The 15,030-nt window shown below is 40.9% G+C and overlaps 1 protein-coding gene across 6 annotated transcripts in view; it reads right to left on the bottom strand.

Annotated features, from left to right (window-relative positions):
• ULK2 (unc-51 like autophagy activating kinase 2) overlaps positions 1-15,030 on the bottom strand; it is a 109,994-nt gene that overhangs the window by 19,614 nt on the left and 75,350 nt on the right. For all 6 annotated transcript variants that reach the window (XM_059668453.1, XM_059668452.1, XM_059668451.1 and 3 more), the window contains 3 exons: positions 11,437-11,574; positions 3,607-3,752; positions 1,750-1,830 (listed from right to left, as the gene is read on the bottom strand). In XM_059668453.1, coding sequence (XP_059524436.1) covers positions 1,750-1,830; positions 3,607-3,752; positions 11,437-11,574 — 365 coding nt within the window. The remainder of the gene's footprint in view (positions 1-1,749; positions 1,831-3,606; positions 3,753-11,436; positions 11,575-15,030) is intronic.

Here is a 15,030-nt window from a genome sequence, read left to right on the forward strand (position 1 = left end):
CTTGGCGGGAGACTATTTTTATGGCATCCTTTACAAACCAGTGACAAGAACATTGTCACTGATATTCTCAGGAGACAGAAGTGGATAACGGGTATATTAGCTGCTTTATCAGTAGCTAGCAAATAACTCAGATTAATGCGAGGTCTAATTAGGACCAAAACAACAAACACTGAGAATGAACAGGATCATTTCCATCCTTTACATAAACACATACTTGGGTTTAACAATGTGATTATTCCCTTTTCTCACACCTCAACTAAAATAAACTTTTCAAACGAACCCAGAATAACCCTTTCTTCCTTTCTTAAAATAAAAAAAAAAGATATGTAAAGAGAATTAGATAATACACTGTTCCTGAATTTGATTTTATTTGTTTAAAATTAACAAGCTTATGGCCCTGGCCGATGTGCCTCAGTTGGCTGGACATCATCCCATGCACCAAAAGTTTGCTAATTCGCTTCCGGGTCAGGGCACACACCCAGGTTATGTGCCCAATCCCAGGAGGGGGTGTGCAGGAGGTAGCCATGCGATGTCTCATTCTCACATCAATGTTTGTCTCGCTCTCTCCCTTCCTCCCTTTTTAAGAATCAATAAAAAATCTTCAGATATTCTTGACTCTAAAGGGATACCTACCAGGGGCCTGGGAGAGTCTTGATATGCTGAGCAGTTGGCAACAATAAGGGACTTCACCCACACAAACCTGGTTGCTGCCAACTTAAGGTCCACTAAGCCTTGAGCTCCTCTTACAAATTCTTTGGCACCTCTAAGCCAAACTATCACCGATAATATTAAGAACATACAAATCTTCTCAGTGATCTATAACCATCATCTTTCTAAAAACGGACATCAACAGGAGCTTTTGCTACTGACCACTCCTGGCTAACTTCATACTGAATTTGATATTTAACTTTTCATAACAGGGTTCTGCCAAACACACACAGGCACAGGTATATATACGCATGTGTGTACATGCGCATATGCACAAAAGTAAAAAGTGGCAAAGTGTATGGTCCGGAAAGCTAATTTGTATGCTTTCCCAAGGATCAGAGTTCCTTTAACTGGCCAACTCCTCAAATGCACGTACAGTAAGATTAGACTTTAAAAAGTACGATTTACACACATCTTTGGAAGCATATATGGTACATAATAAAGCAAATAAACATCTATATTTGTTTTTCATTTGATGCTAACTAGTAGTTCTTATCAAGAATAGTATTACTTGGGGACGGGGATGAGCTAGAAGGGGTCAGCTACATCTGCATCTACGTAATACTGTCAACAATAAGGATTAAAAAAAGAATAGTATTAATCAAAGCAACAAAATTTCATTACCTAGGTTTTCATTATCTGTGTGACAACGACCAAAATTTAGCTAAGTTACTTAATTCCTAAGACTTATTTTCATAAAAGAATCATATACCCAAAAACAGATGGCCACACCAACTGGGCACCAATTCTGTTTTTTTGATAAGACTAGAAAAACATAACTCAAATCCATCCTATATAATGAAAGGCTAATATGCAAATTTCCCCTCGACTGGGAGTTCGACCAGGGAGCTAGGCCTGCCAACCGCCCACAGCCCTGCCCCCGATTGCCCCAATTGGGGGCGGGGCCAGCCCGCCAACTACCCGTGATCCCTCCACCCTCCCACACCCTATGGCCAGACCCCACCTGTGCACTAATTCATGCACCAGACCTCTAGTTCATAACAGGATTACAGTTATTAATATGCCAACTCCATCTCCTACCTGAAGAGTTCCTCCTCCCGGACTCCTGGCCCTGCGGGCGCCCACAGCAGCACTGACTCCATGGCTCTGGAATGGCACCAACTGCAACGAGGGAACAGGGGCAGGGCAGAGAAATGCTTTAAAACCAGCTAAGAATGGAGACAGGCAATACATGCAGATTGCACAGTACATTGTAGTTTACAAAATTTACTCAGCAAACATTTAGCTCAGCTAAACAACCAATGTGCTGGGTACTGGGCATACTAGGATCAAAAGTGCCTATACTCTTAAAACAAGATCAATAGGAAAGAAAGCCATGTACCATCAGTGTCTGCAACAAGTATGTCCTTAAAACAGGGAAGTACAAAGAGTTTGTCCAGAGTTGGGGGCTGTGGAGCTGAATGACAGCCCAGCTACTCTCCCTCTGAATCCACCCTATTCCTGCTCCCCAGGGCTCCCAGCCACTGACTGCATATGTTCGAGGCATTCATTCAGGCCTGTTCAAGCAGGTCAGGAAATTTGGACAACTCAGTGCATGGGGACACTCTTTCAGCCGGGCTAACCTCTCTGAGCCCTCACTGTAGCCAGGACTCCTCCTTCCTTCCTTTCCCTCAGATGGTTGCACCTGCATGGCAGTCTCGGGGGGCTCCCTGTGAACTCCTGCTTCCTCCCCTTTATCCAGCACAGGTGTCCCCCAATCTCTCTTGCATATCTCTGCAGCTACCTTCTTTGCATGTACCTCTCAGGACCCAAACCAATAAAAAGGAGAGCTGGTGAAGACCTCAGGCGATTTAAGTGGCAAGAGACCTATGTCTACAAAGAGGAAGAGGCACCGACCAAGGGATTAGGTCGGCAGGCAAAGGGTTAGCAGACCCCAAGGAAGAGCCTGTTCCTGAGTTCAAGGGTAAGTTTTGGAACATTTCTCTGGAAACCTTGGAGTGCCTGAGGAGCTGCTGAAGGATGAGGCAGAGCCAAGATTTTGTCTGAAAAAAAACATCAGCTAAAAACAGCTTCAAAACCATTGCAACAGGTGAGGTGGTGATAAACGTTTTTTGGTGGGATTCTTTTTTAAACATTATCACTATGGTTTTGAAATCAGGGCTTCTGGGCACTGTCCTTGCTCTGCCTCCTCCCAACCTTCCCATTCCCTCTGAATCCTACTCCGGCAGTCTTGGCTGAGGGTGGCCGCCCTCTCCCTTTAGAAATGTGTGCATGTGTGTGTATAAAAAGTTTTGCATTGTTTTTTTGTTTTTTCCATTTTGAGATCTGCCCCCACTGGGCCCTCTCTGTACCACCTTTTCTTCCCCACCACACGGATGCTGTTTTACACAAATTCTGCAATCCCCGTTGCTCTGGTCTCTCTCTGTCTTACTTTCACTAAACGTACACTTTAAGGCTTGTTTTTGTGTTTGGTTGGGTTTTGTTGCTGCTGCTGTGTTTCTGCTGTCTTAGCTGTTCCTCTGCTGTACATAGTTCGAGGAGGTGGCAGACTGTGACGAGGCTACTGCCACATCCCTCCCTGGTCACAGGCAGTGCTGTTATGTACACGACTGTCTTTTAATCCTCAGAAATCTGAGTGGTATGTAGGGTAGGGGTTTTATGTACTTTAACCTAGATTTTCTGACTTTGTGTTTAGAGCCCAAACCCAAAGGAGATACTTTTTATGCAAAAGATCCATTTGTATTATATTTCCAATGGACGTCCTAACAGATTTACAGAGGTTCTCGATTGGGACTAAGGGGCAGGGTGTACCCAGGGGGGTGGGATATGGTCCCAGCCAGCTGAGACTCTTTGTCAACGTGAGCCAACGGTCCCAGAGAGAGGGCCAGGTCAGATCTGGCAGTAAAAAGGTTGAAGACAACTGCTTTAAACTCGTACCCAAAGGGGAAGGTGAATAAGGCCTGGAAGACCCAGTGGAGAGTCTTCGTCCGACTGTCTGTGCTGTGTCTGCGGGCACTGGGGAGCCGGCTCCCACTCGGAGGAAGCCCATAGGGCTGGTGTTGGACCTTCGCACCACTGCAGACCTGGGAAGAAAAAGAAAATGACTCCCTCTGACAGGTTCTAGGACTCTCTTTGTATTCTTTTTTTCCTAAAACTTCCTAGAAATATGCCATGGAGTAGATTTTTTAAAAATATGTAACACAGTCACATGGCACAAGTATAAAGTGCGTAACATTATACAGTGAAGTCGCCCTCTCCCCCTAGTTCCCCTTCTCCTAATTCCCAGCACTCCCTCCACCTTATGCACAAGGCTCCCCGCTTTAGCGTCTGATCCTTCCAGAGCTCCTAATTCACTGCAGGCACACCCGGCACTGCACACACTGCCGGCTCCTGGACAACACAGGTTTGAACTGCGCGGGTCCACCTATATCAGCCGTGGGCAAACTACGGCCCGTTTGAAATGAATAAAACTGAAAAAAAAAAAAAAAAAAGACCGTACCCTTTTATGTAATGATGTTTACTTTGAATTTATATTAGTTCACACAAACACTCCATCCATGCTTTTGTTCCGGCCCTCCGGTCCAGTTTAAGAACCCATTGTGGCCCTCGAGTCAAAAAGTTTGCCCACCCCTGACCTATATACATTTTTTTCAATAAATATTGTAAATGTATTTTCTCTTACGATTTTAATATTTTCTTCTCTCTAGCTTACTTTATTATAAGAATACAGCATATTATATATAACATACACAATGTTAATCAACTATTTATGTTAATCAACATATATTAATCGACTATTTATATGGTAAGGCTTCTGGTCTAGTAGCTAAGTTTTGGGGGAGTCGAATTTTCAATCGCACAGGGAATTGGTGCCCTAACATCTGTGTTGTTCAAAAGCCCACTGTATAATCATACTTTCATCTTTAGAAAAGATAATGTTATATATACCAGCCATTTTCTCTCTCATTTTTAAAATGAACTAGCAGTCAATAGTTCTTTTCTTTAATGCTCAAACTGGTATCTAGTGGATTTTTTAAATGTTTTTATTGATTTTAGAGTGAGAGGAAGGGAGAGGAAGAGATAGAAACACTGATGTATAGAGAAGCATCAACATCAATCGATCACCTCCTGCATGCCTCCTGCTGGGGATTGAGGCCACAACCCGGGCTTGTGCCAAACCAAACCAAACCAGTGACCTCCTGGTTCATGGGTTGATGCTTAACCATTTTCAAATTTGGGGGTGTTAGTACTCCATTATACTCTTAAAATCACTGACAATCCCAGAGAGATTTTGTTCATGCAACATACAAGCTGATACTTACTGTAGTAGAAGTTAAACAGAAATTTTTGCAATTATCAATTCATTAAAAATAACTTATCACAGGTAACATAATTATGAAAAATAATTATGTCTTCCAAAACAAAATAAGTTAGCGAGAAGTGTGACATTATTTTACATTTTTGCGAATCTTAGTATCCGATTGAATAGATGACAAGTGGATTCTCATAACTATTTCTACATTCAATCTATATAACATTGGGTGTAGTATATGAAGGAAACCCAGACTTACACAGATATGTAACTGGAAAGGGGAGAAATATTTTGGTAGCCTTTTCAGATACTTCTCTTTGATGCTACATAAAAACTCAGCAAGTCATCATTTCTGAAAGACTATTCACAGCAATGAATTAGAAACCACGTCAGTGAGACTGTATTCTGTTACATTTGATCACTTGGAAAATATTGGTTGAGCCTGGCTGGTGTCACTCAGTGGTTGAAGATCGAACCTCTGAAACAGAAGGTCACGGTTCAATTTCCAGTTAGGGCACATGCCTGGATTTCGGGCTCAATCCCCAGCAGAGTCGTGCAGGAGGCAACCAATCAATGATTCTCTCTCATCATTGATGTCTCTCTCTCTTCTCCCCCTCCCTTCCTCCCTGAAATCAATAAAAATAATTTTTTAAAAGATATTGGTTGACTGAGTTATGCAGATATTCCAAATGTTGACACATTATACAATATTAAAAAGTCACATTCACATCAAAAGACCACCATCAATCTTAGAAATGGCTGTCAAGATGTAACAGGAGCTGTCAAGATCACAATGATGAATACAAGTTTTCCAAAATTCTAATTTTTGTTCAGGAGCTCAAATCTTATGTCATTTGTTTTCTATAAAGTTACAGACTTAGTTCATTTTTTACAAAATGGCTGCCAAATATCCATAATCATAGTTTTGTTCTTTAAGAATGGTGTTCATGAAAAAGTGGCTAGTTCAGCTTGCAACTAAAACAATCATACGAGTGCTTTTCCTTAAGACAACTACTCCAATGTGCAGCAAAAGTACTTTATGCCTACATTCCACTCAAGGCTAAGATGTTCAAAGAAAAATAATAATTTTTACTGCTTTATTAAAGACATTCTTTGGTACTGCAGGTGTGTGATAGTAAAGAACACAAAGACTAACAGGATAGATGGGGGCCACTAGCTTGAGGCGTTTTAAGGCACCAGCAATTTTCCCATCACTGGTTTTGCACTATCAGTATATGTACCAATGCAGGGAAAAAGCAAACAATATCCTAGATTATGAAAATAGTTTTTTCCTCATGGACCCTACAAAAAGGGAGCCACAAACCACACCTGAGAACCACTGCTAATAACACTCTTCATCACTCTTTTCACTTTATAAACTAAACAATCTTCTACCTCAGGACATAGAGCTGCCTCACTCTTTTTTGGAAGATGCTCCATTGTCAGAGATAATCTATAATAAATCAGTCCCTTACTGGTGGGCATTTGGCTTATTTCTCATCCTCTGCTATTATAACAATAACTTTGTATACAATTTCATACACAGGCAAGGACTGATAATCTATACAATACATTACCAGGAGTTGAAGTGCTGCTTTAAAGATATATGCATTAATAATTTTTATACGTACTGCAAAATGCCCTTTGTAAAAGTTTTCTCAATGGTGAGGATCATTTTCCATTCATTGAGCTATGTATTTGGTGGGCCCTTTTAACCTAAAATCTTGTATCCATCAATGCTGAAAAAATTTTTCTTGATTTCCCAGAAATTTTCTTCCTCATCATTTTCTTTTTCTTTCTGGAATACCCATACTAATTAACCCTTGAAAAGTATTTTTCATTTATATTTTCCAGCTTTATCTGGTTCACCTATTCCACATACTTCCTCAACTTTGTCTCCCAGCATTTATTTTAATTATTATAATTTGTAATGTCCAAGAAGAGGGCTTTTTAATTTTGATTTTTTCAATAGTATTTCGTTCTTATTTATGGATGCAGTTTCTAACCTTTCTCTAAAGGTACTAATTTTTAAAATAAGTTTATTTTCTTTGCATTCTTGCTATTTCTTTCAGAGTCAGTTTTTCTACTTTTCGCCATCTGCCTCACTTTCACCTCTCCACGGCGTTCTCTGAGATTTCTGTTTCTGAGGGCACTATGGGGCACAGCGGTTCTCACTGTCAGCAGCATTCATCTTCCATTCTCTTTGCTTCCCAGAAATTTATTGAAATCTTCCACCCCCTGAATATTTATTCTTATTTTCCTTTTCTTTGTGGACTTATACCATTGTCATTCCTTTGCTACCTCAGTGGGGTTTCAGAATGTAGAAAAAATAAATAATATGTAAATAATCTGCTACTACTGGTGGGATTCCATTTTTTAACACACTTTTCCTCAATTCTTAAAAATAATTATATTTGTGGACAAATATATACATACCATATCAACCTGCCAAGCTTAAATATTATCTAAATAGATCCATTACAAAAAAAATTTTTAGTCAATTTTTTGTACCATTTTGTACACCTCTCCATTTTACAGGGTGGGGAAAAGTAAGTTTACAGTTGTGAGTACATGAAAATAGAGCTTATTCTTGTATTATTTTTATTAATCATTGTCCATACGAACAGCTTTTGACGCACCCTATACACATACATAAGGGGCAAAGTTGGCTATGGAAAGTAACAGATCTTTCAATAAAAACAAAACTCTTTTTTTAATTAAAGTGTTTTTTTTCAATTACAGTTTAACATTCAATATTATTTTGTATTAGTATGGGGGTATAGCATAATGGTTAGACAATCATCTACTTTACAAAGTGTTCCTCCTGACATTTGCAGTACTCAAGTGACACCATACATAGTTATTAAACTACTAGAGGCCCGGTACACAAATTTGTGCATGGGTGGGGTCCAGCTGGTCGGCCCCAATCGGGGCCAATATGGCTGGGCCAGCCGGGGGGAGGTGACGCAGGAGGTTGGCTGGCCGGCCACGCCCCCTGGTCAAATTCCCTGTAGAGGGGACAATTTGCATGCTAGCCTTTTATTATATAAGATTATTGGCTGTATTTCCTATGCTGTACTTTACACCCAGATGACTATATTGTAATTACCAATCTGTACTTCTCAATCCCTTTACCATTTTCACCCACACCCCCAACTCCCTTCTGCCAACCATCAGTCTGTTCTCTATATCTATGAGTCTGTTTCTGTTTTGTTTGTTTATATTGTTCTTTAGATTCCACATATGAATGAACTCATATGGTATTTGTCTTTCTCCAACTGATTTATTTCACTTAGCATAATACCCTCCGAGTCCATACACGCTGTAACAAGTGGTAAGATTTTATAATTTTTTTTTAAAATATATTTTATTGATATTTTACAGAGAGGAAGGGAGAGGGACAGAGAGCTAGAAACATCGATGAGAAACATCAACCAGCTGCCTCCTGCACACCCCCCTCCAGGGATGTGCCTGCAACCAAGGTACATGCCCTTGACCGGAATCGAACCTGGGACCTTTCAGTCCGCAGGCCAACGTTCTATCCACTGAGCCAAACCGGTTAGGGCGAGATTTTATAATTTTTTAAGGCTGCTTATTATCTGTATTTTTTTAATCCTTTTCTTCTTTTTTTAAAATTGATTTCAGAGAGGAAGGGAGAGAGAGAAGGAGCTAGAAACATCAATGATGAGAGAGAATCACTGATCAGCTGCCTCTTGCATGCCCCCTACTGGGGATCAAGCCTGCAACCCAGGTATGTGCCCTGAGAGACCCCAACATTTCTTGTAATCCTGGTTTGATGCTGATGAACCTTAGCTTCTTCTTGTCTGGGAAGCTCTTTATCTGTCCTTCGATTCTAAATGATAGCTTTGCTAGATAAAGTAATCTTGGTCGTAGGTCCTAGCTTTTCATCACTTTGAGTATTTCTTGCCACTCCCTTCTGCTCTGCAAGGTGTCTATGGAGAAATCGGCTGCGAGTCTTATGGGAGCTCCCTTGAAGATAACTGCTTTCCTCTGGCTTCTTTTACGATTCCCCGTCTTTAACCTCTGCCACTCTCATTAGGACGTGTCTTGGTGTGGGCCTCCTTAGGTCCACCTTGTTTGGGACTCTGTGCTTCCAGGACTTGTATGTTTATTTCCTTCACCAGGTTAGGGAAGTTTTCTGTCATTTTTTCAAACAGGTTTTCAATTTCTTGTTTTTACTCTTCTTCTGGCACCCAATGATGTCAATGTTTTTATGCTTGAAGTTGCCCCAAAGGCTCCTTACACTATCCTTTTTTAAAATTCTTTTTGCTGTTCTAATTGTGTATTTTTTGCTTCCCTATATTCCAAATTGCTGATTTGAATCTACTACTGATCCCTGTAATTTATTCTTCATTTCAGTTAGTGTATCTGTCATTTCTAATTGGTGCTTTTTTATGGTTTCCATGTCTTTTTTTATGCTGTGACGTTCTCACAAAGTTCCTTGAGCATCCTTATAACCATTGCTTTGAACACTGTATCTGGTAGTCTGCTTGCCTCCATTTCATTTTTTTTTTTCTGGCGATTCCTCCTGTTCTTTCATTTGGTACTTGTTTCTTTGTCTCTGCATTTTGGCAGCTTCCCTAGTTTGTTCCCATGTATTAAGTAGAGTTGTTATATCTGCTGGACTTGGTAGAGTGGCCTTGTGTAGTAGGTGTCCTGCAGGGCCCCGTGTACAGCCTCCCCAGTCACCCAAGCTGGGCACTGCAGGTATACTTCTGTGTGGGCTGTGTGCACTGTCCTGTTGTTGTTGAGCCTTGATTGCTGTTGGTGTCACTGGAAGGAATTGACCCTCAGGCTGATCAGCTGTGAGGACTGGCTGTGACTACAGTGAAGGAGATGCTGTACAGGGGCCAACCCTACAGAACAGGACTTGCTTCAGTGGGTCTTGGGTGCTTGTTAAGTCTGCCACTTGGGTGTGTTGCTTGTGGAGGCGGTAGGGTCATAATCTGGCATGGTCTGAAACTGTCCATTGAGTGCACTGGCTCTGGGGCCTCCTGGGAGGTACAAGGTTAGCCTGGGACAGTATGGCACAAGCTACAAAGCAATCTGCAGATGGATGCCACTTGTGCTAGGCTTGGAAGTGCCTAGGAGAGGCCAAGCTGCACACCAAGACCAGCTGCCATTAGTGCTGGGCCTGGGGCCACTTAGTGAGAGGTATGGGGTATGCAGAGTCCAGATGCTGCTTGTTTGCGAGATTTTAGGAAAGTCCAAAGCATGAGGCAAGAGATACCATTTGTATAGAAAAGCCACTGAAAATGGCTTGGGTGTGCCCACTAGTTAGGTAAGGCAAGTCTCGGGGAGTCACCAGGGTGGGGCATATAGTATGAGCCAGGTTGATGGAGACTTAGACATGCATCCACTTGTGGGCAGCTCTGTGTGGGAAGGGCTCAGAAAAGGAACAATGGCCTTTGCCATCACTTTTGTCTGGAAGCTGCCCCTCCAGCTCTCACTCTGATGCCAGTCAACTCAGTTCCTCCCCGTATGTCCCTGCTGCCTTCAAGCTTCTTCCCCGGTGCTGGAGCTTAGAGCCAGTGCATCCGAGTAAGTCTGTGCACAGGCTCCTCAAGATGAACTGCCTAGAACTCCTGCTGCCTCTGTCTCATTCAGCCACAATCCCCTTAGTTTTTATAGCCTGAAGTTATGGGCACTCTTCTTCCTGGCATAACCCTTGGCTATGAGGTCTCATGTGGGGGCTGGGACCCCTCGCTCTTCAAGGGGACCTGCACAGCCAAGATATCCCTCCTGATTTTTACCTGCCACACATGTTATGGGACCAGACATTCCATGTCTCTGCCCCTCCTACTAGTCTCAATGTGGTTTCTTCTTTTTTTAAAATATATTTTATTGATTTTCTATAGAGAGGAAGGGAGAGGGATAGAGAGCCAGAAACATTGATGAGAGAGAAACATTGATCAGCTGCCTCCTGCACACCCCCCACTGGGGATACGCCCGCAACCAAGGTATATGCCCTTGACTGGAATCGAACCCGGGACCCTTCAGTCCCCAGGCTGATGCTCTATCCACTGAGCCAAACTGGTCAGGGCTGGTTTCTTCTTTATATCCTTAGTTATAGGACTTCTGTATAGCTTGATTTCAGGTGATTCTAAAGTACGGTTGTTCTGTAGTTTAGTAATTTTGATGAGGTTATGAGTACCGCATTTACCTATGCTGCTGTCTTGTCTGGAACCCCCAACATGTTTAAAAGAAAAGCCTGTGGACAAAAGGGTCCCAGGTTCAATTCCAGTCAAGGGCATGTACCTTGGCTGGCAGGCTCCTTCCCAGCCCCGGTGCCTGCAAGAGGCAACCAATTGATGTGTTTCTCTCACATCGATGTTTCTCTGTCTTTCCTTCTCTCTTCCACTCTCTCTAAAAGATCAATGGAAAAATATCCTTGGGTGAAAATTAACAAAAAAAGATTAAGAATACTAGCTTACCTTGGAGAACCATGTAGATTTGTGCCAGAGCTGGCAGTAGATGTAAGATTCTGCTCCATGCGCTGATAATTCCTTATCTGAGTAGGAACTGGAATTGGTGCTGTTTCACTGTGAGGTGACACAGTAGGCGGACACTGTCTGTAACCATAAGTTATTAAAAAAGAAAGAAATCCAAGTAAGACCCATTGGTAATATTTAGAGAAAAATTCTAGAAGAAGCAAAATGATCAGTTCTGCATGTAAATAAGAAATGATGATCTTATAAAAATATATAAAGCAAAAAAATTTCATTTGTCATTAAAAGAACTCTCCTGGCATTCATATGCATATTTAAGACTAAGATTTATAACAAGAACTGGAAAAACATTCCTCTACAATAAGAAAATTAGGCCAGTTAGCCTGGAGGTCAAATCACCCCCGGTATTGCCGACAACAATCAAGGCTTAACTACAACAAGACTGCGCACAAAGACCACAAGGGGGTGCACCAAGAAAGCATAAAAAATGCGAAAACAAAGAAACAGGACAAAACTGTCAATGGAGGATACTGAGTTCAGAACCACACTTTTAAGGTCTTTTAAGAACTGTCTAGAAGCTGCCGATAAATGTAGTGAGATCCTCGAGAAATCTAATGAGACCCTCGATGTTATGATAAAGAACCAACTAGAAATTAAGCATACACGGACTGAAATAACGAATACTATACAGACTCCCAACAGCAGACCAGAGGAGCGCAAGAATCAAGTCAAAGATTTGAAATGTGAAGAAGCAAAAACACCCAACCAGAAAAGCAAAATGAAAAAAGAATCCAAAAATACGAAGATAGTGTAAGGAGCCTCTGGGACAGCTTCAAGCGTACCAACATCAGAATTATAGGGGTGCCAGAAGATGAGAGAGGCCAAGATATTGAAAACCTATTTGAAGAAATAATGACAGAAAACTTCCCCCACCTGGTGAAAGAAATAGACTTACAGGTCCAGGAAGCGCAAAGAACCCCAAACAAAAGGAATCCAAAGAGGACCACACCAAGACACATCATAATTAAAATGCCAAGAGCAAAAGACAAAGAATCTTAAAAGCAGCAAGAGAAAGAAACCGAGTTACCTACAAGGGAATACCCATACGACTGTCAGCTGATTTCTCAACAGAAACTTTGCAGGCCAGAAGGGAATGGCAAGAAATATTCAAAGTGATGAATAGCAAGAACCTACAACCAAGATTACTTTATCCAGCAAAGCTATCATTCAGAATTGAAGGTCAGATAAAGAGCTTCACAGATAAGGAAAAGCTAAAGGACTTCATCACCACCAAACCAGTATTATATGAAATGCTGAAAGGTATCCTTTAAGAAGAGGAAGAAGAAGAAAAAGGTAAAGATACAAATTATGAACAACAAACATGCATCTATCAACAAGTGAATCTAAGAATCAAGTGAATAAATAATCTGGTAATCATAATAGAATCAGGGACATAGAAAGGGAATGGACTGACTTTCTTGGGGGGGAAAGGGGTGTGGGAGATGCGGGAAGAGACTGGACAAAAATCGTGCACCTATGGATGAGGACAGTGGGTGGGGAGTGAGGGCGGAGGGTGGGGCGGGAACTGGGGGGAGGGGAGTTATGGGGGGAAAAAAGAGGAACAAATGTAATAATCTGAACAATAAAGATTTAATTAAAAACAAAAAAAGAAAATTAGGTTGGCAAAACTTAGTTTCATCTGCTCACATTCTGCTATTCATTACTATATGAGAGAAAAATATAATTCTAGGAAAATATGTTGGTAAATGAACAGGAAGTTCAAGATCAAAGATGACTGGAATGTTTACAAAAGTTATGAAGGCAGTAAGCATTCCCAAGGAACTCTGACTTTTATGAAGACTAAAAATAAACAGTGCAATTCTCAAAGCATAGAACTGATCTGAAGTCCATTTTAAATGTTAGAATTTGATTTCTGAATAGCCTCTTTCATTGATTTTCATAAATTCAGAAATAGTATGCCCTTAGATGACTTTCAATTCAATTTACAACATAATATAGGGCCTTAAGATAGATGACTTACTTCATTCTTTGCCCTTCTATAATTCTAAAAAATACACAAAATCTCCCACTTTTCCCCAATTATAACATTACAGATGTAAGAGATTGTATAGTTATCTAAGCCAAACAAAGACTATCGTCTAGCTTCATGTTAGAACTTTTTAAACCATTAAGAGTATTTCCTATCTAAATCAAAAGAAAATTTCATCAGTAGAAGAGATGTTAGTTGCTTTCCCAATATCCATTTACCTACTATTTCTTACTATCAGAACTCAAATATTATGGAAGGTATGATGTGCCCAGTTAAATTATGACATATCCCAGACTTCTTTGCAGCCATGAGTAGTCAGTATGTTTTTCTTGGCGGAAGTCTTTTATCTATTCTTCCTCCTACCTGGAATGTGGGTAGGCTTACTGAAGTTTCAGCAGCTAACCTGGAACCATGAAGGAAGGGCCAGAAGAACTGCAGAAAAGGTCCTTGAGCCACAGAAACGAAGGCAACAACTATTTACCTTGACTTCTCTTCATGCAAGAAAACAAAACCTTTAGTGTTCGACTACACTACAGCCAGGACCCTGTTGTTTACAATCAAGTGGAATTCCTTATTGATACAGCATCCAGTGTTTCTATAAGCTCTCCCTATTTTCCACTTACCTAATTCTATTAAGTATCTTTTAAATACAATGACTTAGTCGTAAAGTATGAGAATGTGATGTGAATGAACAAATACCATCTTTCTACGGTCCCAATTTATTAAGTACCAGTACTCAAAGAGTTGGTGAAGCAAGTACATCTAGGTTTTTTGTTTTTTTTAAATATTGTTTGTTGAGGTTACAGTGGTTCATAAATTAGTTTCAGGTGGACAAGTCTATTAATACATTATCTGTATATTGTATTGTGGTCTCTGTCCATCATCATTTATTCCCCCTCTCCTACCCCTCCCTACACCCCTTCTCCCTCTGGTAATCACCATAACTGTTGTCTCCATCTATGAGGTGTGGGGTTTTTTTTCTTGCTTAATCCCTTTGTCATCCAACTCCCTTCTCTCTGACAGCTGCCATCTACAGATTTCTGTATCTATGAGTCTGTTTCTATTTTGTTTATTGTGTTCATTAGATTCCACATGTAAGTGAAATCACATGGTATTTTGTCTTTCCCTGACTGATTTATTTCACTGAGCATAATACTCTCCAGGTCCACCCATGCTGTCACAGAAGGTAATATTTCCTTATCCCTGCCCCCCCTTTTTTATACCCAAGTAGTATTCCATTTCATACATGCACCACAGTTTCTTAATCCAATCATCTATCGATAGGCACTTAGGTTGCTTTCAAATCTTGGCAACTGTAAACAGTGCTGCAAAAAGTATAGGGGTGCATATATTCTTTCAAATCAGTGTTTCAGGTTCCGTCTGATATATTTTCAGAAGCGGAACTGCTGGATCATGAAGAAGTTCCATTTTTAATTTTCTGAGGTAACTCCATACTATTTCCACAGTGACTGCACCAGTCTGTGTTCTCACTAACAGGGTTCCATTTTTCCGCATCCTCGCCAACATTT

This window comes from Myotis daubentonii, chromosome 16, assembly GCF_963259705.1.
Source record: "Myotis daubentonii chromosome 16, mMyoDau2.1, whole genome shotgun sequence".
Classification (NCBI taxonomy): Eukaryota; Metazoa; Chordata; class Mammalia; order Chiroptera; family Vespertilionidae; genus Myotis; species Myotis daubentonii.